At 48.6% G+C, this 26,799-nt stretch overlaps 2 protein-coding genes across 2 annotated transcripts in view; one reads left to right on the top strand and one right to left on the bottom strand.

The window, feature by feature from the left end:
* Nucleotides 1–26,557, top strand: part of FSCN2 (fascin actin-bundling protein 2, retinal) — an 83,293-nt gene extending 56,736 nt beyond the window's left edge. Inside the window, exons 2-5 of the mRNA XM_082271811.1 lie at nucleotides 2,342–2,498; nucleotides 14,427–14,548; nucleotides 23,791–23,958; nucleotides 25,845–26,557. Of these exons, the coding sequence (XP_082127937.1) occupies nucleotides 2,342–2,498; nucleotides 14,427–14,548; nucleotides 23,791–23,958; nucleotides 25,845–26,050 (653 nt within the window). The 3' untranslated portion in view covers nucleotides 26,051–26,557. The remainder of the gene's footprint in view (nucleotides 1–2,341; nucleotides 2,499–14,426; nucleotides 14,549–23,790; nucleotides 23,959–25,844) is intronic.
* FAAP100 (FA core complex associated protein 100) overlaps nucleotides 20,181–26,799 on the bottom strand; it is a 104,736-nt gene continuing 98,117 nt past the window's right edge. The window contains exon 10 of the mRNA XM_082271801.1: nucleotides 20,181–20,323. The gene's annotated coding sequence lies outside the window, so the exon portion shown is untranslated. The remainder of the gene's footprint in view (nucleotides 20,324–26,799) is intronic.

Below are 26,799 nucleotides of genomic sequence, written 5' to 3'. Positions count from 1 at the left end.
GGGTCTTAAAAACCTTCTAAACAAAGAGCCAGTTTATTGTCCTTTAGACTTTAGAGGGGGAAGACTGTGACTAATGACATTAAATAAATGACATAGCGCCTGTGGTCAGTATGAGGAATTCCTGATGGGGGTGGGACTCATCTCTTCAGAGAAGCCTATCCCACCTCCACCTAATACCTGAACTTTGACTCAATCTCAATCATCTCCTCCATCACAGTTATTACCTTTTGTACCACTTGCCCCTACTTATAGATTGTAAGCTCTCATGAACAGGGCCTTCCCAAAACAGGCCATAGGTGGCTTTTTTTTTTTTTTTTTTTATCAGCCATCAAGCTTAAAAAAAAAAAGAACCGATTCCCCCGTCCACACATTTGAGGTGGATGGAGGAATCCTCCTACTGCGCTATTATATTATGACAGTGGGGACTCCTCTGCTGCCAGGATACTCTCATTAGTGCTGCAGCCGCAATCACTGATTAAGCAAAAATATACCGACAGTCCTGTCCGGGTTAACTAGATCCACTCCTCTAGAACAGGAATAGTCATACACTATATTACCAAAAGTATTGGGACGCCTGCCTTTACACACACATGAACTTTATTGGCATCCCAGTCTTAAGCCACGTACACACGCAACGATTATCGGCCGACCGATTGACCGTCTTTTGTCCAGTGTTGTTGTGTTGGTTGAAATGTGCTCTAGACTGCACACAAATTTTCTCGGCCAACAAAAACCAACTTCAGAAGTGATGTCATGTGATGGTTGACTTTCCGTGTGTTTTGTCTTCTCTGAGCATGCCCAGTCTTGCTCATCAGATTTTTGTCTGCCGAAATCTGTACTGACTGATGGAAAATCGGCCGTTGTGTTGACGGCCAACAAAAATTTTATAGCCTGCACACCAGATTTTTTTCGGCCGAAAAGTCGGAGTCGGTTGTCGAAAGCATCATACTAACAAACCGAAAATCAGCCGATCGGACGTTGGCCGAAAATTCACGGCCAATAATCGATGCGTGTGTACGGGGCTTTAGTCCGTAGGGTTCAATATTTAGTTCTCCCACCCTTTGCAGCTATAACAGCTTCAACTCTTCTGGGAAGGCTGTCCACAAGGTTTAGGAGTGTCTGGGAATGTTTGACCATTCTTCCAGAAGCGCATTTGTGAAGTCAGGCACTGATGTTGGAGAGAAGGCCTGACTCCCAGTCTCCACTCTATTGCATCCCAAAGGTGTTCTATCAGGTTGAGGTCAGGACTCCTTTGTTCCTCCACCCCAAATTCCCTCATCCATGTCTTTATGGACCTTGCTTTGTGCACTGGTGTGCAGTCAGGTTGGAACTGGAAGGAGCCATCCCCAAACTGTTCCCACAAAGTTGGGAGCATGAAATTGTCCAAAATGTCTTTGTATGCTGACACCTTAGGAGTTCCATTCACTGGAACTAAGAACTAAGGGGCCAAGCCCAACCCCTGAAAAACAACCCCACACCATAATCCCCCCTCCACCAAATGATTTGGACCAGTGCACATCGCTGATCGATCCATGTGTGGCTGGGCTTAACCCTTTTGTCTTACATTGTGTTACTGGACTGTCCTTCTTTATTCTGCAAAGTGCTGCCCAAATAAGTGACACAAAATAAATCTTTAAATTATATTAATAATGACATGTCTGTTGTAGACGACCCTTTCTACAAGGTGACAACGCTGCTGCTCTATTTCACTGCAAAACAAACAGTGTTGTCACCCTATGGAATGGAAGCAGAAAAATAATGAATCTAATGGCAGGATTAACAAAAATTAAGACTAAGTTATGGAGGCGGGGGGCGGTGTCTGTGGGGCTTGGGCACCATTAGGCACACTGGGCTTGTAGGCCCAGCCCATGGGACTGCGGCATTTAGCCTCTGGAAGACAACTGCTGCGGCTGGATGGTGCACTGAGCTGTTCGAAAGTTTAGGGCAGCATGCACCCACAATGCAGACTTCTTGCGTTCCCAGCGTTTCTCTGTGGGCGCATACTGCCCTAAAGGAAGGGAGCACTGAGTGCACCACCCAGCCCCGTCCAGCTGCAACAACCTCTGATACAGTTTGACAGGCTGTTGGCAGAGCTGGAAGGGGAACCTGTGTCCTCCACCCGCAGCTAAACGCCAGGGCCCCGCGCACTGGAGGAAAATGCCCGCCCAGTGTGGAGGGGGCCTAACACTGCTGTGTTCATGCCATTCACAGACTGGGGCCTAGATGTAATTACAGGAGTTCCACATGAAGTGAAAAATATGTTCGGAGATCAGTTAATATATTTTATTTCCTCCACTTATTGGATGGAATTTGGTTCACGTTTTCGTTTCTATTTCTTCAGGTATAAATGTCTCTGCCAACCAAGATGAGGAGACGGACTTCGAAACCTTCCAAATGCAAATCAACAGAGAGACCAAGAAATGCAGCTTCCACACCAACTCCGGCAAGTACTGGACTCTGGTGACTCACGGCGGCATCCAGTCTACAGCCACTGAAACGTAAGAGTCCTCCTCCCGAGAGTCTCCGCAGTCACACTTTTGTCCTCCTCTGTGCTACCTGTCAAATTCTGCAGCCTGAGTTAAAAAAGGTGGGGGTACGGACAGTGCACAGCCCTGTCAAGCTATAATATCACAATTCCAGGAGGAAGTGGGGGGGGGGGGTCAAACTGCAGCTCAGCTGCCTGATTTTTCTGTCTCCTGGCCTCCAGTGTGAATGAGGCCCAATTAGCACCGCGACGATCTCCCGTGCCCAGGGGCTGGCCTGCAGCTTACTGAACACAGGTGGTCAGCCACTCAGTACTGACATCATTCAGAGCATGCCTTGCATTGTCTCAATGAATGCAAAGCATCCTCTGATTGGACGAGGTGGAGATTGGGACATCACTGCCCTACCTCGTCACCTGGTTCAATCAGAGAACTCTTTGACGTATTCTTCTGGTCTTTGGGTTCCTCATTGGCCGGCGGGGGATGATGTCACTCCTGTGTATCTGCAAGAGGCCGTCATCCCAGCACTTGGAGACTGGCCCAGTACTGTAAGCCAAGTCGTGCATGCGCAGCTCAGTTTACAGTACATGAGGAGACGGTGAGCATGCAGGTAGTGGCACTTTATTGCAGAAGAAACAGTGCATGTCTCCTGTGCAATAAAAGCCTGCCTGCTTTTAGATTTTTACAGCGGGACTTCCGTTTTGCTTTACATTCACTTACTGTTGGCAGACTCACTACCTCTGCTGGAAGTCTGTTCCAGACACCAACTACTACTTTCTAAGGTTAGTTTTTAACATTCCTCCTCCTAGTTGGAGGTCATGTCCTCAGTGTTCTTCATCTCAGCTTCATAGTAATAATTCTCCCTGGCCATATTCACACTCTTACAAAAGGGAGAAGCTCCAGGCAGGAAGATTTAATGACAGGCTCCTCTTGTTTGATGCAGGCCAGGCTCAGCGCTGGGTACAATAGGCCTTGGCCTGGGGGAAGACTTGGCCTGTGATGAGTCAATGAGGTTTCCGTTCTTCTGTAGTCAGAGACAATGAGACATATGGCAGATCAATACACAGGGGACCCAACCTTCTGTTTTAAAAAGTAACTGAGCATCAGCTCTGCAGGAGGGACTGCAGAACCCAGCATACTTCTCCATAGAAGGAGAAATAGGCCTTAGTTATAGGAGGAGAAATGGGCCCTCTGTGTAGGAGGAGAAATGGGCCCTTATTATAGGAGGCGAAATGGGCCTTCACCAAAGGAGGAGCAATGGGCCTCCGCCATAGGAGGAGGAATGGGTCATCTCCATAGGAGGTGGAATGGGCCTTCTCCATAGGAGGAGGAATGGGCCTTCACCATAGGAGGGGGAATGGGCCTTTACCATAGGAGGGGGAATGGGCCTTTACCATAGGAGGGGGAATGGGCCTTCGCCATAGAAGGACAAATGGACATGCTGGGATTTGTAGTTTCTCAGCAGATGTTCATAGACTGACATATACAATGAAAACTATAAGTGGCTAACACACATTTTGCAGCCTTGATTATAGGAGGAGGAATGGGCCTCCGCCATAGGAGGAGGAATGGGCCTCCGCCATAGGAGGAGGAATGGACATGCTGGGATTTGTAGTTTCTCAGCAGATGTTCATAGACTGACATATACAATGAAAACTATAAGTGGCTAACACACATTTTGCGGCCTTCGTTATAGGAGGAATGGGCCTTCGCCATAAGAGGAGGAATGGGCCTTCGCCATAAGAGGAGGAATGGGCCTTCGCCATAAGAGGAGGAATGGGCCTTCGCCATAGGAGGAGGAATGGGCCTTCGCCATAGGAGGAGGAATGGGCCTCCGCCATAGGAGGAGGAATGGGCCTCCGCCATAGGAGGAGGAATGGGCCTCCGCCATAGGAGGAGGAATGGGCCTCCGCCATAGTAGGAGGAATGGCCCTCCGCCATAGGAGGAGGAATGGGCCTCCGCAATAGGAGGAGGAATGGGCCTCCGCCATAGGAGGAGGAATGGGCCTTCACCACAGGAGGAGGAATGGGCCTTCACCACTGGAGGAGGAATGGGCCTTCACCACTGGAGGAGGAATGGGCCTTCGCCATAGGAGGACAAATGGACATGCTGGGATTTGTAGTTTCTCAGCAGATGTTCATAGACTGACATCCAATGAAAACTATAAGTGGCTAACACACATTTTGCGGGTATTGTCCTCCGTTGGCACTAGCAGATGATGTGCAGCCGATGCTGGAGCAAGAGAGTGTAGATAGGAAGTAGCTAAAAGAGGCTGGAGAAAATCAGCAGCACCCAGATGGGAAAAGGAGGATAAAAAAAGATGAAAACAGCATTTTTTGGGAAAAGAGTTTACAATACAAAATAGTTTCCATTACACAGGGCTGAGTGTCCTCCAGCTCAGGTTTACATCTTTTCCCGCCGGCCGTACATATATATGTGGCAGCACAGTGACACTACCTCACCTCCATGTATATGCTTACAGACAGCATCACCATTCTGTGCTGGGACCCCCTCACTTGTGCGCCCCCCCAGCGCTGTGACCGCGCTGTCACCGCGCTGTCACCAACACTTCTCAAGTCACTGTTTACAATAAGGGGCCGAAAGGATATGCTGCCAATCATGTGACTACTATGACAGCCAATTACAGTGATCACATGATTGGGAATCCCCTAAATGAGCCTGCTCCCGCCAGCAGAAAGGGGTTGAAGATAGGGAGTCAGTGGGGGCCACCCTGTGGCCGTTGTACATTGCACAGGTATTAGGATCTATAATACATTGCTCAAAAAAATTAAAGGAACACTTTTTAATCAGAGTATCGCATCAAGTCAATTAAACTCTTGGGATATTGATCTGGTCAGTTAAGTAGCAGAGGGGTTTATTATTCAGTTTCGGCTGCTTTGGTGTTATTGCAATTAACAACAGGTGCACTAGATGAGCAACAATGAGACAATCTCCAAAACAGGAATAATTTTACAGGTAGAGGCCAGAGACATTTTTTTCCCTACTCATCTTTGACTGTTTTTCACTAGTTTTGCATTTGGCTAGGGTCAGTGTCACTTCTGGTAGCATGAGGCGATACCTGGACCCTATAGGGGTTGCACAGGTAGTCCAACTCCTCCAGGATGGAACATCAATACGTGCCACTGCCAGAAGGTTTGCTGTGTCTCCCAGCACAATCTCAAGAGTACGGAGGAGATTCCAGGAGACAGGCAGTTACTCTAGGAGAGCTGGACAGGACCATAGAAGGTCCTTAACCCATCAGCAGAACCGGTATCTGATCCTTTGTGCAAGGAGGAACAGGATGAGCACTGCCAGAGCCCTACAAAATGACCTCCTGCAGGCAACTGGTGTGAATGTCTCTGACCAAACAATCAGAACCAGACTTTATGAGGGTGGCCTGAGGCAACGCTATCCTTTAGTGGGCTCTGTGCTCACTGCCCAGCACCATGGAGCTCGATTGGCATTTGCCAATAAACCCCAGAATTAGCAGGTCCACCACTGGCACCCTTTACTTTTCACAGATGAGAGCAAGTTTACCCTGAGCACATGTGATGGACATGAAAGAATCTGGAGAAGCCATGGAGCACCTTATGCTGCCTGTAACATCGTTCCGTATGACCAGTTTGGTGGTGGGTCAGTGATGGTCTGCAGAGGCATATCCATGGAGGGAGGCACAGACCTCTACAGGCTAGACTATGGGTGTCCAACCTTTTGGCTTGTCTGGGCCACATTGAGTGTAGAGAAATTTTCTCGGGCCGCATATAAAATATAGTTAAGGTATATAAGTAATAAAACGCCGCCGTGCCCTTCCCGCGCTGCTGCCCCCCCCCCCCAGCACTAATTTAACACAACTAGAGGATGATTCCTTCCGAGGCTGCCTACAGTTAGTTGGAAGCCGCTGTGGCCGTTTACCCGACCCGACTTCCTTCTTCCCCATCAAAAAAAAGAAATTGTCAGGGGGCAGTGGGCCGCATTGCCTGGGGCTCTGGGACGCATGCGGCCCCCGGGCCGCAGGTTGGACATGCCTGGTAGACAATGGCACCCTGACTGCATTTAGGTATCAGGATGAAACCGCTGGTGCAGTGGGCCCTGGGTTCCTCCTGGTGCACGACAATGCCCGGGCTCATGTGGCAGGAGTATGCAGACAGTTCATGGAGGATGAAGGAATTGATACCATTGAATGGCCCCCACGTTCGCCTGACCTAAATCCAACAGAACACCTCTGTGACATTATGTTTCAGTCCATCCGATGCCCCAGGTTGCACCTCAGTCTGTTCAGGAGCTCAGTGATGCCCTGGTCCAGGTCTGGGAGGAAAAACCCTAGGATACCATCCGTCGTCTCATGAGGAGCATGCCCCGACATTGTCAGGCATGCATACAAGTACGTGGGGGGCCATACAAACTACTGAGGACCATTTTGAGTTGCTGCAATGAAATTTCAGCAAAATGGACTCGCCTGTTGCATAATTTTTTCACTTTGATTTTCAGTGTGTCTTTGATTTCAGCTCTCTGTAGGGTGATAATTTTAATTTCCATCAAACGATGTGGCATCCTTGCCTTCCTAACACATTGCCCAGTCCATACCAGTATAGGTATCCAGCATATTTTTCCCCATTGAGATCTGATGTGTTTTCAAAGTGTTCCTTTAATTTTTTTGAGCAATGTATAATAGAATGTGCTCAACAAAAAGTGCATTGGTAAATAATATATAATATCATGCACAGCTCTCTCTCTCACTCTCGTGAGAGTTTGTGTTAGGGTGCTGGTGGTAACCTGGCGACAGAGATAGGCCCCGATGTCCGCTAGAGGGCGGAGCTTGGACGGAACCCCCCAAGGTAAGTGACACAGGCTAGCCTGAGGTGCGGAGTCTAAGTATCCACCGGTTTTCGCCAGAGCCTCTAGTGGTGAGGATGGAGTTTGCTGCGTGTGGATACCAGGTCGCGGTCCTCAGGGTCGCCCCACCAGGGGTGAACCGATCAAGGTCCGAAGGCGGGTAAACAGACAAGGGAGATCCGAGAGAATGGTCAAACAAGCCGGGGTCAGGACGGGCAGCAGACGAGCGGAGTCAGGAACAAGCCAAAAGGTCAACAGGAAATCAGCAGCAAACGGGTCACAGGTTCAGGAACAACGGCAGGAGCTGAAGACAAGACAGCACTGAACCTGTGTGCTGATCCAGCTTAAATAGAGCTCTTTCTAGATGAGAGGGGTGGAGCCGGAATAGCCTGTGAGTCTTAACTCATCCACTGCCAGAGCCTTCCTGACAGGTTCCTAACATTGCCCCCCCCCTTAAGGGCAACCTCCGGGTGCCCAACAAGTTCCTTTTTTGTGGATGAGCACGAAAAAATGCTTGGATTAGGTCCGCAGCATGGACGTTCCGTTCAGGCTCCCAGGAGTTCTCTTCCGGACCATAACCCTTCCATTTGATGAGAAACTGTAGATGGTTGCCTCTCTTTCGACAGTCCACCACAGCCTCAACCTCATACTCCACATCTCCATCCACGAACACAGGTTCTGGGGTACCTGAACTTCTACCAGGGAAGTTATCGGGGATCACGGGCTTCAGTAAGGAAACATGAAATATGGGATGGATCCGAAGGGTATCGGGTAGGGATAGTTCATAGGACACATCATTGAGTTTCCTTTTAACTGGAAATGGACCAATAAATCTGGGAGCCAGTTTCTTGGATGGACAGGCTAGGCGGAGATTAGCCGTGGAAAGCCAGACCCGATCGTCAGGTTGAAGAATCAACTCTCCCTTCTTTCTCTTGTCAAAGATCCTTTTGGACGCAGTTTGGGCCTTGGCTAAGGTCTCCCGCAGAAGGTTATTATTCCGGGAAAAGAAGTTGACAGTGTCTTGGACTGCAGGAACTCCGGATTCACATGGAATATCTGGTAAGAAGGAGGGATGAAATCCATAATTAGCGAAGAAGGGAGATTGGCCAGTAACAGAGTGCTTGGAATTGTTGTAGGAGAATTCTGCAAATGGTAACAGGGCTACCCAGTCATCCTGGACAAAGGTGGTAAAGCACCGCAGGTACTGCTCCAGGGTTTGGTTTGTCCTCTCAGTTTGTCCGTTGGTCTGTGGGTGGTAGGCTGAGGACATAGACAGCTCGATCTTTAACAGTTTACATAAAGCCTTCCAGAAGCGGGACGTAAATTGTACCCCTCTGTCAGAGATGATGTTCCTGGGAATCCCATGGAGTCTTATGATCCCCCTAATGAAGATCTCTGCAGTTTCCCTTGCAGTGGGAGTACCCTTGAGGGGCAAAAAATGGGCCATTTTAGAGAGTCGATCTACCACCACAAAAATGGCAGAGCACCCTGCAGAAGGTGGAAGTTCCACGATAAAATCCATGGCAATTGTTTGCCAGGGCCGATCAGGGATGGGAAGAGGTCTGAGAAGGCCCCATGCCTTACTTCTGGCGGTACAGGAGAGTACATAACTCCTGCAGCTCTCTTCCATGTCAGGCCACCAAAAAGAACGCTGCAGGAGGTCAAGGGTCCTATGGACGCCAAAATGACCGGCCAGAGGGTGATCATGACAGGCAGCCAGAATTGCTGTTCTGACCTCTTCCGGGACGAAGATCTTGTCTTTAACCCATAACAAGCCATTTTTGTGCATCAGGGGTATTCCAGGTGGACCAGGAATGTGGGCAGAGGCTTGCTCAAGACGGGCCTTCAGATTTGTGAATAAAAGTAGGAAGTTCTTTTCGGATAGGATGGTGTCAGGTACTGAAGTTTCCTTCGGGCTATCAAACATCCGGGACAGGGCATCCGGTTTAACATTTTTAGACCCAGGCCGATAGGTGATATGGAATGAAAACCTTGAAAAAAAAAGTGCCCACCGTGCCTGACGGGGTCTCAAACGTTTTGCAGATCTCAGATACTCAAGGTTTTTGTGATCCGTAAAAATAAGAATAGGGTGTACAGCCCCCTCAAGCAAATACCGCCACTCTTCAAGTGCGGCTTTGATCGCCAGAAGTTCCCGGTCCCCAACATCATAATTCCTCTCTGCAGAGGAGAGTTTCCGGGAAAAGAAGGCTATTGGGTGTATCAAGTCCTTGGTTCCCTGTCTTTGGGAGAGGACTGCCCCGACAGCAACTTCAGAAGCGTCAACCTCGAGGAGGTAGGGTAAGGTGGGATCCGGGTGACTCAACACAGGGGCTGACGTGAAGAGCTTCTTAAGGACCAAGAAGGCGGACTGGGCTTCGGGGGTCCATTGAAAGCGAACACTCTTCTTGGTGAGCTGAGTAATGGGAGTGATGATATGAGAGAAACCCTTAATGAACTTTCTATAGAAGTTGGCGAAGCCAACGAATCGCTGCACTCCCTTTTTGTCAGATGGAGGTGGCCAATCCAGGATGGCAGAGACTTTCTGGGGATCCATCTCTATACCCTCTGTAGAAATTATTAACCCCAGAAACGGGATGCTGCTCCGCTCGAATTCACACTTCTCGGCCTTAACATAGAGACCATGCTGACGGAGGCGGCCGAGGACATTTCGAACATGCTCGCGATGTTGCTCCAGGGATGTAGAGAAGATTAGGATGTCATCTAGGTAAACTATGACAAAGATATCCAGCCAATCCCGGAAAATATCGTTCACAAAGTGTTGGAACGTAGCTGGGGAGTTGCAGAGGCCAAAAGGCATCACAAGATATTCGAAATGCCCGAACCTGGTACGAAAAGCTGTCTTCCACTCATCGCCTTCTCTAATACGGACTAAGTTGTAGGCCCCGCGGAGATCCAACTTAGTGAACAGGACAGCAGATCTGAGCCGCTGAAAGAGCTCGGGAACCAGAGGGAGAGGGTAGCGGTTCTTAATGGTAACTTTATTCAAGTCTCTGTAATCAATACAAGGTCGAAGGGAGTGATCCTTCTTTTCTACAAAAAAGATACCTGCCCCTGCCGGAGAGGTGGAAGGACGGATAAACCCCTTCTTCAGACTTTCGTCCACATAGTCCTTTAAAACGTCCAGCTCACGTTCAGATAGTGGGTAAATTCGGCCAAATGGGATCTCGGCTCCCGGGAGCAAGTCGATGGGGCAATCATATGAACGGTGAGGAGGTAAGGTCTCAGCTCCCCGCTTACTGAAAACATCCAGGAAGTCGTGATATGCCTTGGGTACAACAGAACATAAATCAGGCTCAGATTCGAGACAGAACAGAGTTTGGAGGGACTTGGATGGAGCGGGTAGACAGGAGTTCCTGCAGTAAGGAGACGGGAACTGGACGGCTCCTGTGATCCAGTTGATTTGCGGGTTGTGTGCCTGCAACCATGGCAATCCCAGGATAATGGGAAATAAGGGAGATGCGATGACATCCAAACGTATCAATTCCTTATGGCCAGATGGAGAGACCATTGGAAGAGGAAGGGTTTCTTGGGTCACGGGTCCAGACTTGATGTGGGAGCCATCGGCCAGGAAGATAGTGAGGTCCTGGGTCTTGGTCTGGAGAGGTATGCCTTGCTGCCCCGCAAAGGAACGGTCAATGAAACAACTGCAGGCTCCCGAGTCAATGATTGCTGTAACCTGGACGGGTCCTTCTGGGAGTTGCAAAGACACAGGAAAACCTAAGTGGGAGGTGGAGGTAACTGATGCCACACAACTGGAGGGCGAGACTGGCAAAGACTTATGGTGTTTTGCTGCGCAAGAGCGCACATAATGGCCAGCTTCTCCGCAATACAGGCAAAGATTACCCAGCTGGCGGCGACATCTCTCCTCCGGAGACAAGACAGGCCGCATGATCCCAAGTTGCGTGGGTTCAGGGGCATCAGGCATGGCTCCGGCGGGAGCAGGGCTGGGAGAGACTGCCCCAGCGGAAGGGAAGTGTACAGGAGGTGCTACTCGTGGCAACATCCAGGCTGGCCGAAACTGCTGCGTTGATCGTTCCGCCCGGCGTTCTCGGAGCCGACGGTCGATTTGAATGGCCTGGGAGATCAAATTTTCTAGTGCGTCGGGGATGCCCACCCGGGCCAATTCGTCCTTCAGTGCTTCGGACAAGCCTAGACGGAACTGGTACCGGAGTGCAGCCTCGTTCCAGGAAGTGTCGGAACTCAGGCGACGGAAGTCCGTGACATAGTCTTCTACGGGTCTGCGCCCCTGCTGGAGAACGTGTAGCGCAGCTTCTGCGGTGGAAGATCGCTGTGGATCGTCATAGAGTTGGGCCATAGCCTCAAAAAATGACAATAGAGAGTTCAAATGGGGGCTACTCTCTTCAAGGAGCCGATGGGCCCAGGACTGGGGTCCGCATAGTAGCAATGAAATAACAAACCCCACCTTGGTGGCCTCCAGGGAGAAGGTCCGGGGTTGCAAGGAGAAGTAGAGCTGGCAGGCATTGCGAAACGCTCGGAATTTACCCCGATCTCCGGAATATTTTTCAGGGGTAGGGACCCGAGGTTCCGGTGGCAGCATCACTACTGTGGGGCTGGAGGCCGGTGCTGCGGTTGCGGCAGCGGAGGAGGGAGCAGATGGCACAGTGGAATCTGCCGTGAGGGTTACAGAACGTAATCGTCCCTCTAACTGTGTATAGCCATCCTGAAGCGTCCTCACGGCTTGAGACAGGGCTGCTAGGTGTTGGCCGATCTCCTCTAACGGTGAAGCCTCTCTTGCAGGTTCCGACATGGCTGTCTTGTACTGTTAGGGTGCTGGTGGTAACCTGGCGACAGAGATAGGCCCCGATGTCCGCTAGAGGGCGGAGCTTGGACGGAACCCCCCAAGGTAAGTGACACAGGCTAGCCTGAGGTGCGGAGTCTAAGTATCCACCGGTTTTCGCCAGAGCCTCTAGTGGTGAGGATGGAGTTTGCTGCGTGTGGATACCAGGTCGCGGTCCTCAGGGTCGCCCCACCAGGGGTGAACCGATCAAGGTCCGAAGGCGGGTAAACAGACAAGGGAGATCCGAGAGAATGGTCAAACAAGCCGGGGTCAGGACGGGCAGCAGACGAGCGGAGTCAGGAACAAGCCAAAAGGTCAACAGGAAATCAGCAGCAAACGGGTCACAGGTTCAGGAACAACGGCAGGAGCTGAAGACAAGACAGCACTGAACCTGTGTGCTGATCCAGCTTAAATAGAGCTCTTTCTAGATGAGAGGGGTGGAGCCGGAATAGCCTGTGAGTCTTAACTCATCCACTGCCAGAGCCTTCCTGACAGGTTCCTAACAGTTTGTCAGCAAGGGAGGGAGAGATGAGTCATTGGAGAGCCAAGGAGAGCTGCAGAGCTAGAGGGGGCTGGATGAGGGCGGAGATAACAGGAGACTGCAGAGATCCATGAGTATTCATAAAAAAAGGAGGAATGTGCAGGCAAGCAGTGGTGCGAGTGGGTGTATGTGTGTCTGTGTGTAAATCCAGGTGAACAGTCCTGCTGCCCACAGTCAAAATGGCTGCAGCCAGACTTAGTGGAGGGAGATTTCTGCAGCATATTTGGCAAGTACAGAATCACAGTATACAGACAATAATATGCAAAGTGGCTGGAGGAAAGCTTCAGAATGGCAAAAAATGTTTTCATTAAATTATGTAAGCAGATTGCAGTTCCTCTTTATTCACCACTGGGTTGTTTATTTTTTGCTAAACAAACGAAAAAAGACTGAACGTGTTTTTTTTTTTTTTTAAACAGAACATTTTTGTTTTTCTTTGTTTACTTTGCAAAGTAGTAATTTTTCTCCCTCACTGATGTGTGCTGATGACGCGACACTGGTAAACACTGATAGGCAGCACTGATGGGCATGGATAAGGGGGCACTGATGAGGCTGCACTTTTGGGACTGCATTGATAATCATGACACTGATGTGCGCTGATGACGGGACACTGGTAAACACTGATAGGCAGCACTGATGGGCATGGATAAAGGGGCACTAATGAGGCTACACTGATAGGTGGCACTTTTGGGACTGCATTGATAATCATGACACTGATGTGCGCTGATGACGGGACACTGGTAAACACGGATAGGCGACACTGATGGGCACGGAAAAGGGGGCACCGATAGGTGGAACTGATGGGCACGGATAAGGGGGCACTGATAGGCAGCACTGATGGGCATGGATAAAGGGGCACTGATAGTCGGCACTGTTGGAGCTGCATTGATAATCATGACACTGATGATTAGTTCCCCCGATTATCAGTATAGATGTCCCTCTCTAGACATGCGGTTACCGACTCTCCTCTCCTCATGCTGTGACAGCCCGTGAGGAAAGGATCACCAATAACTGGCAAGTGTGTTTACATTGTGATCAGTTATGATCAGCTGATCACATGGTAAAGGGCCGCTGTGATTGGCCCTTTACTCCACTCACAGAACATGCTGGATGCACGCTGCAGCGGGCAGGCAGGGGGCGTGGTCGTGAGAGGACGTCCATGGATGCCCTCTCAGAACTGGATGACCGCGCTGTAGCCATCTTTTGACTATATCGCGGCTGGGAAGAGGTTGAATAATGTTATCTGTGAACTGCAGAACACCTCCTCCCTATCTTAGAGTACAAAAAGGGTTTGTAGACCAAATCAGGAGAGCAGCATAGGGTGACAACTCTACTCCTTCATAGATTCAGCATGGCGAGCGTTGTCACCCTAGGACAGGAGGTGTGTTACTGGTGGGATCAGCAGATGAGAAGGAAAAATAGCATTAAAAAAGAAAACGAATGCAGCTGCCACATCTAAGGACGGGGAATCTGCCAGATATGACATTTTGAGTTCTGGGTTCACATGTTTATTTAGAAGTAAACAGTGCTAAGCAGAGTTTTTCTTTATCTCCCAGTCCCTGCGAGTGAACATATAAATGTCAGTAAACATGGCGCAGCGTATCACCGCGCAATCAGAGAGAGGAACGCCATCATTTGTAAGGAGAACCATCAGGAGCAGAGCAGGGGAGCTTTGTACTGCAATAGAAAGGATCTCCGCAGCGCCAGGCTTGAGTCCCATTGTAACGTGTATTCTTCTCCCTTTCCTGGCAGCGCTCCCGGCACAATGTTCGAGATCGAATGGAGAGGCAGGAAGGTGGCCCTGAAAGCCGGTAATGGGAAATACATTTGTACCAAGAAGAATGGGCAGCTGGCAGCCGTCTCTGACTCCATCGGTGAGTTCACAAAGCCGGAATCTTCTCACTTTATAATCACCGTTTATGCCGACTGTTTATCCAGAAATGCTTTTCAGCCATGTGACCCCCCCCCCCCCCAGAATTAGCCTGGCGTGGTAGCGGTGGTCACATCAGAGGCAGAAGAATGAACCTACCTCTGAGATGGGTCACCGGGTGCCAATTATCACATCACACCAGTGCAGAAAATACAATTTGTTCCATTTAGGGCTCATTCAGACGTGCAGCCGGGATGGTAAGCGTTGGTTGAGTCTCGGTTTTTCTGCCTCGGAGCCCCCCCCCAACTGGAAAAGTAGATGCAGCCACTCAGCGCTGTACACATGCTATGTTTCCTGGCAAAAATAAACAGCATGTCACATTTGGCAGTTGGTTCATCACTGAGTACTACTTATTCAATGAAATAGGGCCCCACCGCAAACGCCTTGCAATGCATGTGTGGTTACAGGGTGGTGGGGCATTTTCGGGATTTTCTGAACCCTCCCTAAAGTGTAATTAAAGTATATGCCAAGGTAGGGGGAGGTTGGGAACCTCTGACAGGTTTCTTTTTGTTTCTGCCTATGTCCAATAGGGGTCACTTCCCTTTACCTGTCCTGACGTCACACCAAAGTGAAACAAGTGTCTTCAATTAAAGATTCCCCTTGACCTCCTGTTCTGGTGACAACTGTAAAATTATGATTTCTCGTCACTTTCAGCCCCGGTGACACCAGCAGCTTCAGTACAAATGGTGAGGGTGACTCTCCCCAGGGGGCACACAGAGAGCAATAAAAACCTGACAGGGGTTCTAACCCTTCCACACACAGTGTATGGACTCCCTAACAATGAACTTCTCTTATTTGCTCCATTTTGGTTTATTAAATATACCTCTGAAGGAGTTCTGTTATATCTGTTCAATAAATGCAAAACAATACCTGTTGATCCTGACAGAATCGCCATCCCCCCCCCGTGTTGACAATACCGTTCCCAGTTCTCACTTTTTAAAAGCAAAGAAAAATGCACCTGGGGGGACTGTTTACCGATCACCTGACCACTGTGATTGGCTGTTACAGTGGTCAGGTGATTGGGAGCTCATCCCGCCATCTCCTCATCATAATGAAAGATAGCGAGCTGTTGATGACAGCGTAGTCACCGCACTACGCTGTCATCAGAAACTTCAGCTGTCCATTGAGGCCAAGGCGTCCACTTCAGCGGATCTAAGTGCCAAGGGAGTGGGACAGACTTTCTGGTCATGTGAAACAAAAAACAAATTGGGACTTGATATGAGGTGTGACCAGCTGAGGGATAATTGTAAACATGTCATAGAAAGACCAGATGGATAATAATATAATCATTTATTAAAAATCTGTAGACCAATTAACAGTAAAACCAAAGTGCTCACAAAAGATATGTAACCCATGGTACTGGGATAAACCTAATAATACACATATGGATGTAACTGGTACAAGACAATAACACAAAGTAGTGCAGTATTAGCCTGGTACATTCTAAGGGTAGTAGACATATAATAAGGTCATTGTAATGGATGGATTTGCCTGTGTTATACTCAACGCGTTTCGTGAGGATTCACTTCATCAGGAGTAGGCATAGTTCAAAATATCAAGGGAAGATATACATACATAAATAACAGTAATTCAGATAAATACGTGAACCTCAAAACCCATCACAGATGTTACATCTGTAATAGTTTTTTAAAGGTTCACATATTTATCTGAGGTTCACGTATTTATCTGAGGTTCGCATGTTTACCTGAATTACTGTTATTTATGTATGTATATCTTCCCTTGATATTTTGAACTATGCCTACTCCTGATGAAGTAAATCCTCACGAAACGCGTTGAGTTTAACACAGGCAAATCCATCCATTACAATGACCTTATTATATGTCTTCTACCTTTAGAATGTACCAGGCTAATACTGCACTACTTTGTGTTATTGTCTTGTACCAGTTACATCCATATGTGTATCATTAGGTTTATCCCAGTACCATGGGTTACATATCTTTTGTGAGCACTTTGGTTTTACTGTTAATTGGTCTACAGACTTTTAATAAATAAATGATTATATTATTATCCATCTGGTCTTTCTATGACATGTTTACAATTATCCCGCAGCTGGTCACACCTCATATCAAGTCCCAATTTGTTTTTGTTTCCTATGCATCAGGGATGGAGACTCTATTGGTCATGAGTCTTATATAAAGTCCCAATCTTTCTCTCCCTCCTTGGTTTCTGGTCATGTGGCCACTGTGATTGGCTGTCACAAAGATCACATGATTGGGAGCCCTTCCTACTGGCAGGCAGAGAGCTTTCAATGACAGCACAGTCACTGCTGAGCGCTCAGTGAGCAGTACTTTCACTGTTGAATGACGGTCGGCTTTGATTTGGTCGCATACTAATACACTTCTGTCCAGCCAGCAAAAAACAGATTCCCCCATCCACACAAACACTATGAATAGACGAATCGCAGCTTCTAAGATATTGGCATTGGTGTCTGCAGCTGATTGGCTGCAAGCGCTGTTCAGGCAAATAATTGAAGCACGGCCCTTCCTTCAACAAAAGTTGGAGCAATCAATGTTTGCTGATCTGGCTGGGCCACCTACTGTTAGAATTTTGTCTGATTCCTTTAAATCAGCCCAAATTCTATCAGTGTACTGCCAGCTTTGCTGTTAAATGGCCGTCAGACGAAACTCGGGTCATCTGTAGGGTGAAAGCTGCTTCTACAAGTTTGAGGAAGAGTACGAGGTCGAAGAGCAGAGGGGAAAAGAAAACAGCAAAAATAGTTCATGAATGAGCGAGAAGCAGATATTGGTCATTGGGGAGATAAGCTGACAAAGAAGATCTACATTCTGGTTTCTGGATAAGAAAGAGGAAGAGAATGGCGAGCAGAATCAAGATGAGTGTAAGTGTGAGGGCGGCAGGAGGATAGGGGGGAACTAGAGAAATGCTACTTAGAGAGACAAGAGAGAGAGACACGGATACTGAAAATATATAGAGATACTGACTGAGCCTACCTACACCACCCCTGACCATCACACCTCCATATCCCCACCCCCCTCCAAATGATGGAGTTTTGGTGTCTCCAGCGAAGGGTCCTGGTCATCCTCCATCATACAAAGACATTGTAGACAATTGTGCTCTTCCAGCCTGTGCCCCCCTGTGTAAAAAAAAACAGCTCCCCAAAGACATGGTGTAACCAGTTTGATGTGGTGGAACTCAAATGTCCTGCAGAGAGCCCTGACCTCAACCCTACTGAAGATCTTTGGGATGGAATGCCGATGGTGAGTCAGGTCTTTTCATCCAACATCAGTACTTGATCTCATAAATGAGCACAAATTACCAAAGACACCCTCCAAAATCTTTGAAAGAAGACTGGAGACAGTTATAACCATGAAGGGGAGAAACTCCATAGTAATGGGGGCCAACTTCATGTTAATGGTTATGGAGTGGCAGCTTCACATTTTTGGAACAAGAACAACTGCATAGCCTTGGTTTTGGAATTGGGTGTCTATCAAGCTTCTATAAGTGTGATAGGTATCCACACCACCTTAATCCACCTTCCCTCACTACCACATCTACCACAATCCCAACACTTCACTTCCCCCATCCCCTTCCTAGCCTTACCCCCTTGCAATGTGCAGACTTTCATTGGTATACAATAAAAAAGCTGGAGGAAAAGACCAGGATGTGTCTCCCCTGTCCAACCGAATCTTCTGCCATCTTCTTACCACAGCATGGAAAATACAAACAGCCAACAAAACTGGTCAGCAGTAAAAACCAGTAAAATGTCCTTGGTGTGGGTACCCGAACACAGACAGGGTCAGTTTGGTGACACGCACCCACATGGATGTCATATTGGGACATTGCATCCATGTCTGTGCAGCTGCAGGCATCAATGGGACTGGCTGAATGGGGATGTGGAAAAGCACGGCCCTCCATGGGCATACAGTATTGTACTCCCCATGTGAATACAGCCTTACCATCTTAAAATAAATTCTAAAAGTGATTTTTATTGAATTTAATTAAGTTTAGTAAAATAATTCCTGGTTGTACTGGAATAAAGGACCTCATTCATGCATTTCCTGTCCTAGGGTGACAACGCTCACTCATTGTACATATGGAGGAGCAGTGTTGTCACCTTACAGAACACTTCCCTCCTGGCTCTTTATCTCTATAAAATAGAGGGTGTTCTGTAATAGGGATCGACCGATTATCGGCAACACCGATATATCGGGGGCCAATATGCACTTTCCCTGATGTATCGAAATCGGCCCCTGAGGTTACCGATATTGCCGATATTTCGGAAAGTGCTTGTACCGGAGTGATGGCTGCAGCTAGAGGCATCACCCCGGTACCGGTGTCCATAGCCGACGGTCAGCTGTCTTGTAATGACAACCGATGCAGCTGAGAAGCCGCTCGGCTGTCATTACACTCCCGCCACCTTCCGCGGCTCGCCCGGGTCTCCCGTCCCAGCGGGAGACCCGGGCAACCTACCTGCATGGCCGCCGAAGACGCAATCAAAGCCGCATTCGGCTCTGATTGGGTCTCCATGTAAAAAAAATTTCGGGTCTCGGCGCCAAATTAAAAAAAATGACAGCATTCAAAACAGCCAAACTTGGCGTTTTTTTGAATGCTTTTACGTGCAGAGGGCCTTTTAGACCCCCAGATCCCTCCACAAGAGTACATGTAAAAAAAAAAAACAAAAAAAAACCTTTTTTTTTTAAATGTCCGAAAATATCGGCCGATACCGATATGCGATGACCAAAATATTGGTATCGGTAATAAAAAAACCATATCGGTCGATCGCTATTCTGTAGTCAACAAAGGACTGCAGACTGCAGAGTCCACAGGACAACACTGGATTATCACTTATTGAACAGATAAATAAATCACTGAAAACGTTTTAGTATACGTATACGCAACCCCAACAAGGGAGCAAATGAGGGTCAATTGTTGGGGTTCACATAGACTTCATATTGGACGCATTGTACAACATTGATATAAAGCCGGATTCTCCAAACTACAACCTGCTAAAATGATGTTCCCTCAATGTGCACAGATGCAGGTCAGCAGAGGCTGCCTATGGATTCTGCTTATACCCCCCCCCCCCTTCCCTCCCCCCCCGCGACCCCATACCCAGACTCTAAGGGGAACTATGATGGTGCCATGATGTAATGGGGACTCTAATGGGAACTATATCAGGGGGGACCCTGATGAGGACAATGATGTAAGGTGGAACACTGATGGGGACCTTGACATAAGAGGAAAAGAGGAAACTGATGGGGACACTGATGTAAGGGGATACTCTGATATGAGGGAGGCTCTGATGTAAGGGAGGACTAGATGTAAGGAGGGACTCTGATGAGGGTTATTTTGCCCCGTGAATATTTGTAAAATATACAGTGTGGCCCTCATACTGAAAAGTGTGGAGCCCCCGGATTTAAACGCTGCCAGGGGCTCAGATAGTTAAAGGGGAAGTCCGGTTTATTTTCAGTGAGCACACACCAAGTTCTTTCATTTTTGTATTTATTGGCTCAGTTTTGTAGGAAAGCGGCAGTACAATCACATCGCTGGCTACAAATATAAAAAAACAGAACTGCGTAGACAGAATTCGGCACATTTGCTGGTTTTTGTTCCGTTTACCTGAAAGCCACCTTTGGTGGAAGTTTCACATTTTCATACACTTGCTGTTCCATATTTCATGTACAGACTTGTAGATTCTCCCTCTGTCTGTATAGCAGGGCTGATCCTCCCTTCTGAACACCTGTTGAAATGAAATGAAAGTCACAGCCTGCACGGCTTTCCGACAAATGGAGAGGAACAGTAAAACACAATCACAGAATGATTACTGAGCAGAAAGCAGAACCTCCGTATGGGAGACGTAAATATGGCCGCAGGCTGAACGAAAGACAAACTCACAGATACAAGTGATGTGGATGCAGAGATATCCCCTGCTGCGCTACTGTATTCTGACAGCGGGGACTCCCCTCCCGTCAGAATACAATGATCAGTGCAGCAGCCATTGGCTGCAGTGGGTGATCAAATGCTGGTTTCCAGCAGGACTGAAGCTTGTCTAACAACTGGCTTCCGATGAACAGAGAGTGGTACATGTACTGAAATCCGGTTGGTTTCTGCTGAATCGGCTGAACTTCGATACGTGTATACTAAGCTATGAAGCAGTGGTCTCCAAACTATGGCCCAAGGGCCAGATGCGGCCCTTAACTTGCCTTCATCTGGCCCTTGGGAGACTATCCCTCCCACTGATACAAGACACTGTTCTGCCATCTGACTCCGACAATTGAACACCATTTCTCCCACTGACACCACTAATGGGGCACCTTTTCCCCTATGATACCAACGATGGGGCACTGTTCCTCCGCCCCCAATACCAGATGTTTACTCCACTGAAGCCAGGAAAATTCACACTCCCGCTGGCCAAAGTCTGGCCCTCCTAAAGTCTGGAGGACAATATTCCGGCCCTTTGCTTATAATGCTTGGAGACCCCTGTAATAAAGAGACCTGGTCACCTGACACAGTCAGAGCAAATCCACAGAGACTTTGTAGAGCCCTCCAAGCACTTTATATTTGCATCTTCAGCGCCCCCCCCCCCCCCTGCTTCTTCCTTTATGGCCACTGCTGCAAAATACTCAATGGCTCTAGGTATAGTGGAGGATGTGACCTTCTCCCATGATGCAATGCTTGGGCATAGTGATCAATCATATCAGTGCTCCCTCTGAGCAGCTGACTTTGGGTATTTTGGTGGTGGCTGTGATGGAGAAAGCAGTGGCGGGGTTGCCCAGGAAAGGCGACTCTAAAGCACCCTGGTGTGGCATTTTGGGTTGTCAGGGCTTCTCGGCCTTTTGGCTAAGATCAAGTGTAGTATCTGTTCTTATCAGTTGGTATGGGCCTTAGCTAGTACCAGTATGACCGAAACCCGGAGCGCTCTAAACATTGAGGTATGGGGAGTAGGTCATCTGGGAAAGCATGTGGGGCCCGCCGCCTTCTGATTTGAATGGGTTGAACTGTCCTAACCAGTTTGAAGGGGGCAGGAAAGGCGGTTCAGGGGGCCGGTGGAACTGTTCCTGGATGTAATGGGCTGAGGAACAGGATGGCGAGGGGAGGGCTTTCTCTCCTGGGTTTTGATCTGGCCTTGCAAAAGGCCTGTCCCCAGTGGTAGGCAAGCTCTCTCTAAGCTGTCCAGGTTCTGATGTCTGCTGGTGGGGATAGGCTACACTCGGTCTGGCCGGGGGCTGAGATTGAAAAAGCCCGTAGTGTAAGTGCCCCTGGGGTGGCAGCCCAGGGGTGCCTAAATTTCTCACTGGTGAGGGGCAGCTCGCTGTGAGTTCTTTTGGCACCTTGGTCACTGCACTATGCACACCTTTTTCACACCTGCCTCTTGGGACAGGCCTTTTGGCTTGCACCAGAGGAATTTTTTATTCCGGCTGGAAGGCCTGCCTTGGTCCCTCACATGGCACCATCGCACTTTCCCCACTTCCCCTTCCCCACTTCTTTGTTTTGTTTGTCTTTTTCTTTGGAAGTCCGTCACCTGCACTGTCACCTTTGTTTTCTTTATTTGCACAGACTGGAGTGTGTGGGTCCTCGGGCCCAGCCTTAAGTCTTGGGAGGGGGTGGATATGGCCTTTTGGCTTAGTTCGCCCTCTCCCATGGGGTCTCCCTTCGGGGGAGCCCTACTTAGTACTCGGTGGGGGCTGTTTCGGCAGTCCCCCTGAAGAACGGGGTCGGTCTGGTTTCGGCCAGACAGACCATGAGTACCTTATGTCCCTGTCAGGAGTCTTGCGCCCCGGGGGATTGAGGTTTCGGGTCCTACCTCTTCGGAGGGAAGACCATACGTTGTCGCACACCCTGTGCTTTTTTGTGTTACTCACTTTGTGTGTGTGCACTTTTTTATGCACCGGGTGGAGTCTTTTGAGTGTGTTGCACACGCTACGGGCTTTAAAAAAAAAAAAAAAAAAAAAAAAATTTTGGGTTGTCAGGGGTGCTGTGCTGTATGGTATTTTTGCACAGCGCCATGGAAACACATGATGCTAATCCAGGGCAGGCGGCATTCAAAAGGAGGTGCAAGTCTTGTTAGACCTGCTGTGAATCCTGCCCACTGCCATGCTGGCACCACTGGAGGTGGGACTCTTGGGAAAGGGGGGAGGGTACTGAGGACCCTAATGTCAAGGGGAAGGAGGGTTAACTGAGGACTGTGGTAGGGAAAAGAAAGGGGGGCTGAGGACTCTGATGTGAAGGAGGGGGGTACTGAGGACTCTGTTGTGTGTGTGTGTGGGGGTTGGAGTGATGACACTGATGTGGAGGAAGAATGGGGGGGGGGGTACCGAGGACTATGATGTGAAGGAGGGGAGGGTATTGGTGGCCCTGATGTGAAGGAGGGGAGGGTACTGGTGGCCCTGATGTGAAGGAGGGGAGGATACTGGTGGCCCTGATGTGAAGGAGGGGAGGGTACTGGTGGCCCTGATGTGAAGGAGGGGAGGGTACTGGTGGCCCTGATGTGAAGGAGGGGAGGGTACTGGTGGCCCTGATGTGAAGGAGGGGAGGATACTGGTGGCCCTGATGTGAAGGAGGGGAGGGTACTGGTGGCCCTGATGTGAAGGAGGGGAGGCTACTGGTGGCCCTGATGTGAAGGAGGGGAGGCTACTGGTGGCCCTGATGTGAAGGAGGGAAGATACCAAGGACTATGATGTCAAATGGAGGGGGTGTGAGGACTGATGTGAAAGGCGGATGGGGAGGATTTGAGAACTCTGATGTGAAAGAAAGGGGGGACTGAGGACTCTGATGCGAAAATGGGGCATCTTGATTCAGATGTGATGGGGAGACTCCATTTTAGACTGGGGTGCCTCATGATTTTGCATACTTTCAAAGGCTATCATGACTGAAGAAAAGTTGAGAATTTACTCTAAAGTGAACAGACAAGGAGACGCCATCTCTTTAAACATGGGCGCTGGTCTGAATATTCACATTAAACCATATTCACTGGGTGAAAATAAATACACAGAAATTACTGTCAGTGAAAACCACAGGTGAAAGCGATCAGTAGATCCAGAGATAATGCCAGATGAAAGTGTATGCAAATCCTGACTTTCCCTTTTGAAGTCAAGCTTAGCCTGGCTCCTCCTGATTGGTCATTACATTAAAAAGTACCGGTATGGAGGAAGGAGGGGCCAGGCTCACCTTTTCCAGAAACTTGAGTGGCTCCATTTGTTTCCACAGGAGAGGACGAGGAGTTCACACTGAAGCTGATAAACCGACCGATATTGGTTCTCCGCGGGGACCTGGGCTTCGTCTGCTACCACAAAACCTCCAACACGCTGGATGCAAACCGCTCCTGTTATGATGTCTTCCAAATCATTTTTAACAACGGAGCGTACCAAATCAAAGGTAAGCCCCCACATCACTTGTCTACAATTGTCCTTCTGACCTAAGGCTTCCCTCCCTCCAGCCTGGCACTCAGGAGGGAGCAGAGTGGGATGCCTGACTGGCAGTGAGTAGACTGAGAGCTGACTGATGGGTGGTCAGGTGACTGCTCAGTTCTCAGTCTTAGAAGTCGGTGTGGGGCAGTTGCAGCCGAAGGATGAGGGATGAGTTTGTATGTTTGATGTTTTACTAACCCCAAACCTCTCCTTTAGTACTGACCTGTCCTGTGCTGCCCCTATTAGCTTGCAACCAATGACAAAGAATCTTCCCCATCAGATAGTTTAGGTGGGTCCAATGCCTGCTCTCCCACTAAGTTGGGTCTTTTCATCCTTCACCCGCTATGTTATTGCTGTGTCCTGTACTCACATAAGGGGTCGGCGGTAAAGACAAGAGAGCTCAAAGGAGGATCAGACTTAACAGACCCAGAAGTGTTGAATGCTCAGAGGGAGAGTAGACCTTCAATAGACCTGGAAGTGTCAGGTGCTCAGAGGGGACCAGGCTTTTGATGGACCGGGAATTTGGATACTCAAACGGGGCCAGACTTTTGGTAGGAGTGGAGTTGTTGGATGCTCAGAGGAGGACCAGGCTTTTGATAGATCTGGAAGTGTCAAAATTCTTAGAGAGGACCAGAGTTTTGGTAGACCTGGAGATGTTGAATGCTGAAAGGGGGACCCGGCCTTCGATAGACCCGGAAGTGTAAGATGCTCAGAGGAGGACCAGGCTTTTGATAGATCTGGAAGAGTTGGGTGCTCAGAGGAGGACCAGGTTTTTGATAGACCTACAGTTTTGGGTGTTTAGAGTGGCCAGGCTTTTGGTTAACCTGGAAGTGTTGAATGCTCAGAGGGGACCATACTTTTGGCAGACCTGGAGATGGCTGCTCAAATAAGACCAGGCCTTGGATAGACCTGGAGGAGTCAGATGCTCTAGCAAGGAACAGGCTTTTAAAAGACCACAGTGTCAGATGCTCAGAGTTTTGATAGAGCTGGAAGTGTTATGCTTATAGGGGGAGTAAGATTTTGATAGACCTGGAAGTGTTGAATGCTAAGAAAAGGACCAGGCTTTTGATAGACCTAAAAGGTGTCAAATGCTAAGAGGGGACCAGACTTTTGTAGACCTGGAGATGTTGGATGCTCAAAGGGGGACCGGGCCTTCGATAAATCTGGAGGTGTTAGATTCTCAGCAGAGAACGAGGTATTTGATAGATCTGGAAGAGATGGGTGCTCAAAAGAGGACCAGGTTTTTGATAGACCTGGAAGTGTCAAATGCTCAGAGGGGATCAGGCTTTTGATAGACCTGGAGATGTTGGATGCTTAAAAGGGGGACCAGACCTTTGATAAACCTGGAGGTGTTCAGGAGGACCAGGTTTTTGATAGACCAGGAGTTTGGATGTTTAGAAGAGCCAGGCTTTTGGTTAACCTGGAAATGTTGAATGCTCAGAGGGGACTAGCTTTTTGGTAGACCTGGAGATGTCATATGTTCAAAGGAGACCAGGTCTTCAATAGACCTGAAGGTGTCAGATGCTCAAAGAAGACCAGGCTTTTGATAGACCTGGAAGTGTCAGATGCTCTGAGGAGGACCAGGCTTTTGATGGACCCGGAAAGGTTGGATACTCAGAGGAGGACCAGGCTTTTGATAGATCTGGAATTCACGGGTGCTGAAGATTTTTCAGGCAGTGGCAGTTCTGCAGTAGATCAATGGCATGGGCAACAGGGACTGGTGTTTATTTACAGCTAAGGCCATTCTTTCATAAGCAACAGGGCCACTTTAAGAGTAACACGCAGCCTACATAACTCCTCTGGACATGTCTCTTCTAAGCGGTAATCTTGAACATCTTTTTGTTTGTGTTACAGGTCAGGGTGGAAAGTTTTGGTACACTTCCAGCAACGGCACAGTCTGCACGGACGGCGACATGTCTGAAGACTTCTTCTTCGAGTTCCGAGAGTACAACCGCGTGGCCATCAAGGGCAAAAACGGCAAATATCTACGCGGAGACCAGGCGGGCACGCTGAAGGCCGATGCAGAATCAGCGAACGCTGCTACCTTATGGGAATACTGACTGACCTCCCCAATACAGCTTAGCTATAGAGGACATTAGATGATTTGCTTGGAGGGCAAGGGGTCACAGGAGGACAGAGGTCTCCCCCAAAAACCTTGATTGGGGTGATGGGAAGAGCCCACAAGTTAGAGGCTTCATAGCTCGGTGTACAGCTCAGAGGAGGGGCAATTCACTATGGACTTAATGACCCTTTACAAACATTGCCCCACTAGGATCATGGGAAATGCATGTCACTGTCTTATTACCATTTTATTAGCCTAGTTAAAGAGATTTAAAATTAGTTTTTGTACACCTGAGAACGTGCTGTCCGCGGGGCTGAGTCATATATAGAACGAACAGCCATTAGCTAGGACAACTATGACGGCCTCCACTCCATTAAACCTTCCACACAGTGGCCACAAACGCAGCTTCTTCAGGAAGGACACAATATCCACACATGGTCAGACCAGCGGCTCCGCCTTTATGCCGGTAAATGGGATGGAGACTTCTTTTATATATATATATATATATATATATATATATATATATATATATATATATATATATATACACATATATATACATATATAATTTATAAGGAGGTGCTGAATTCACTAAATCATTAAAACTTATGACAAGTCAATGAAAAGGTTAATCGGTTGCCCTTTGTTTGGCCTGTTTTGGTTGAGTATGAGGGCGATTTGTGTGTTATATCTGAACATGTGGATCTGTGGGTTTTGAAGATTTAATAGGGGAAGTCCCGGAATTTT

Source organism: Pelophylax lessonae (genome assembly GCF_965119305.1).
Source record: "Pelophylax lessonae genome assembly, chromosome: 11".
Taxonomy (NCBI): Eukaryota; Metazoa; Chordata; class Amphibia; order Anura; family Ranidae; genus Pelophylax; species Pelophylax lessonae.
This window is presented reverse-complemented; position numbering and strand designations above follow the sequence as displayed.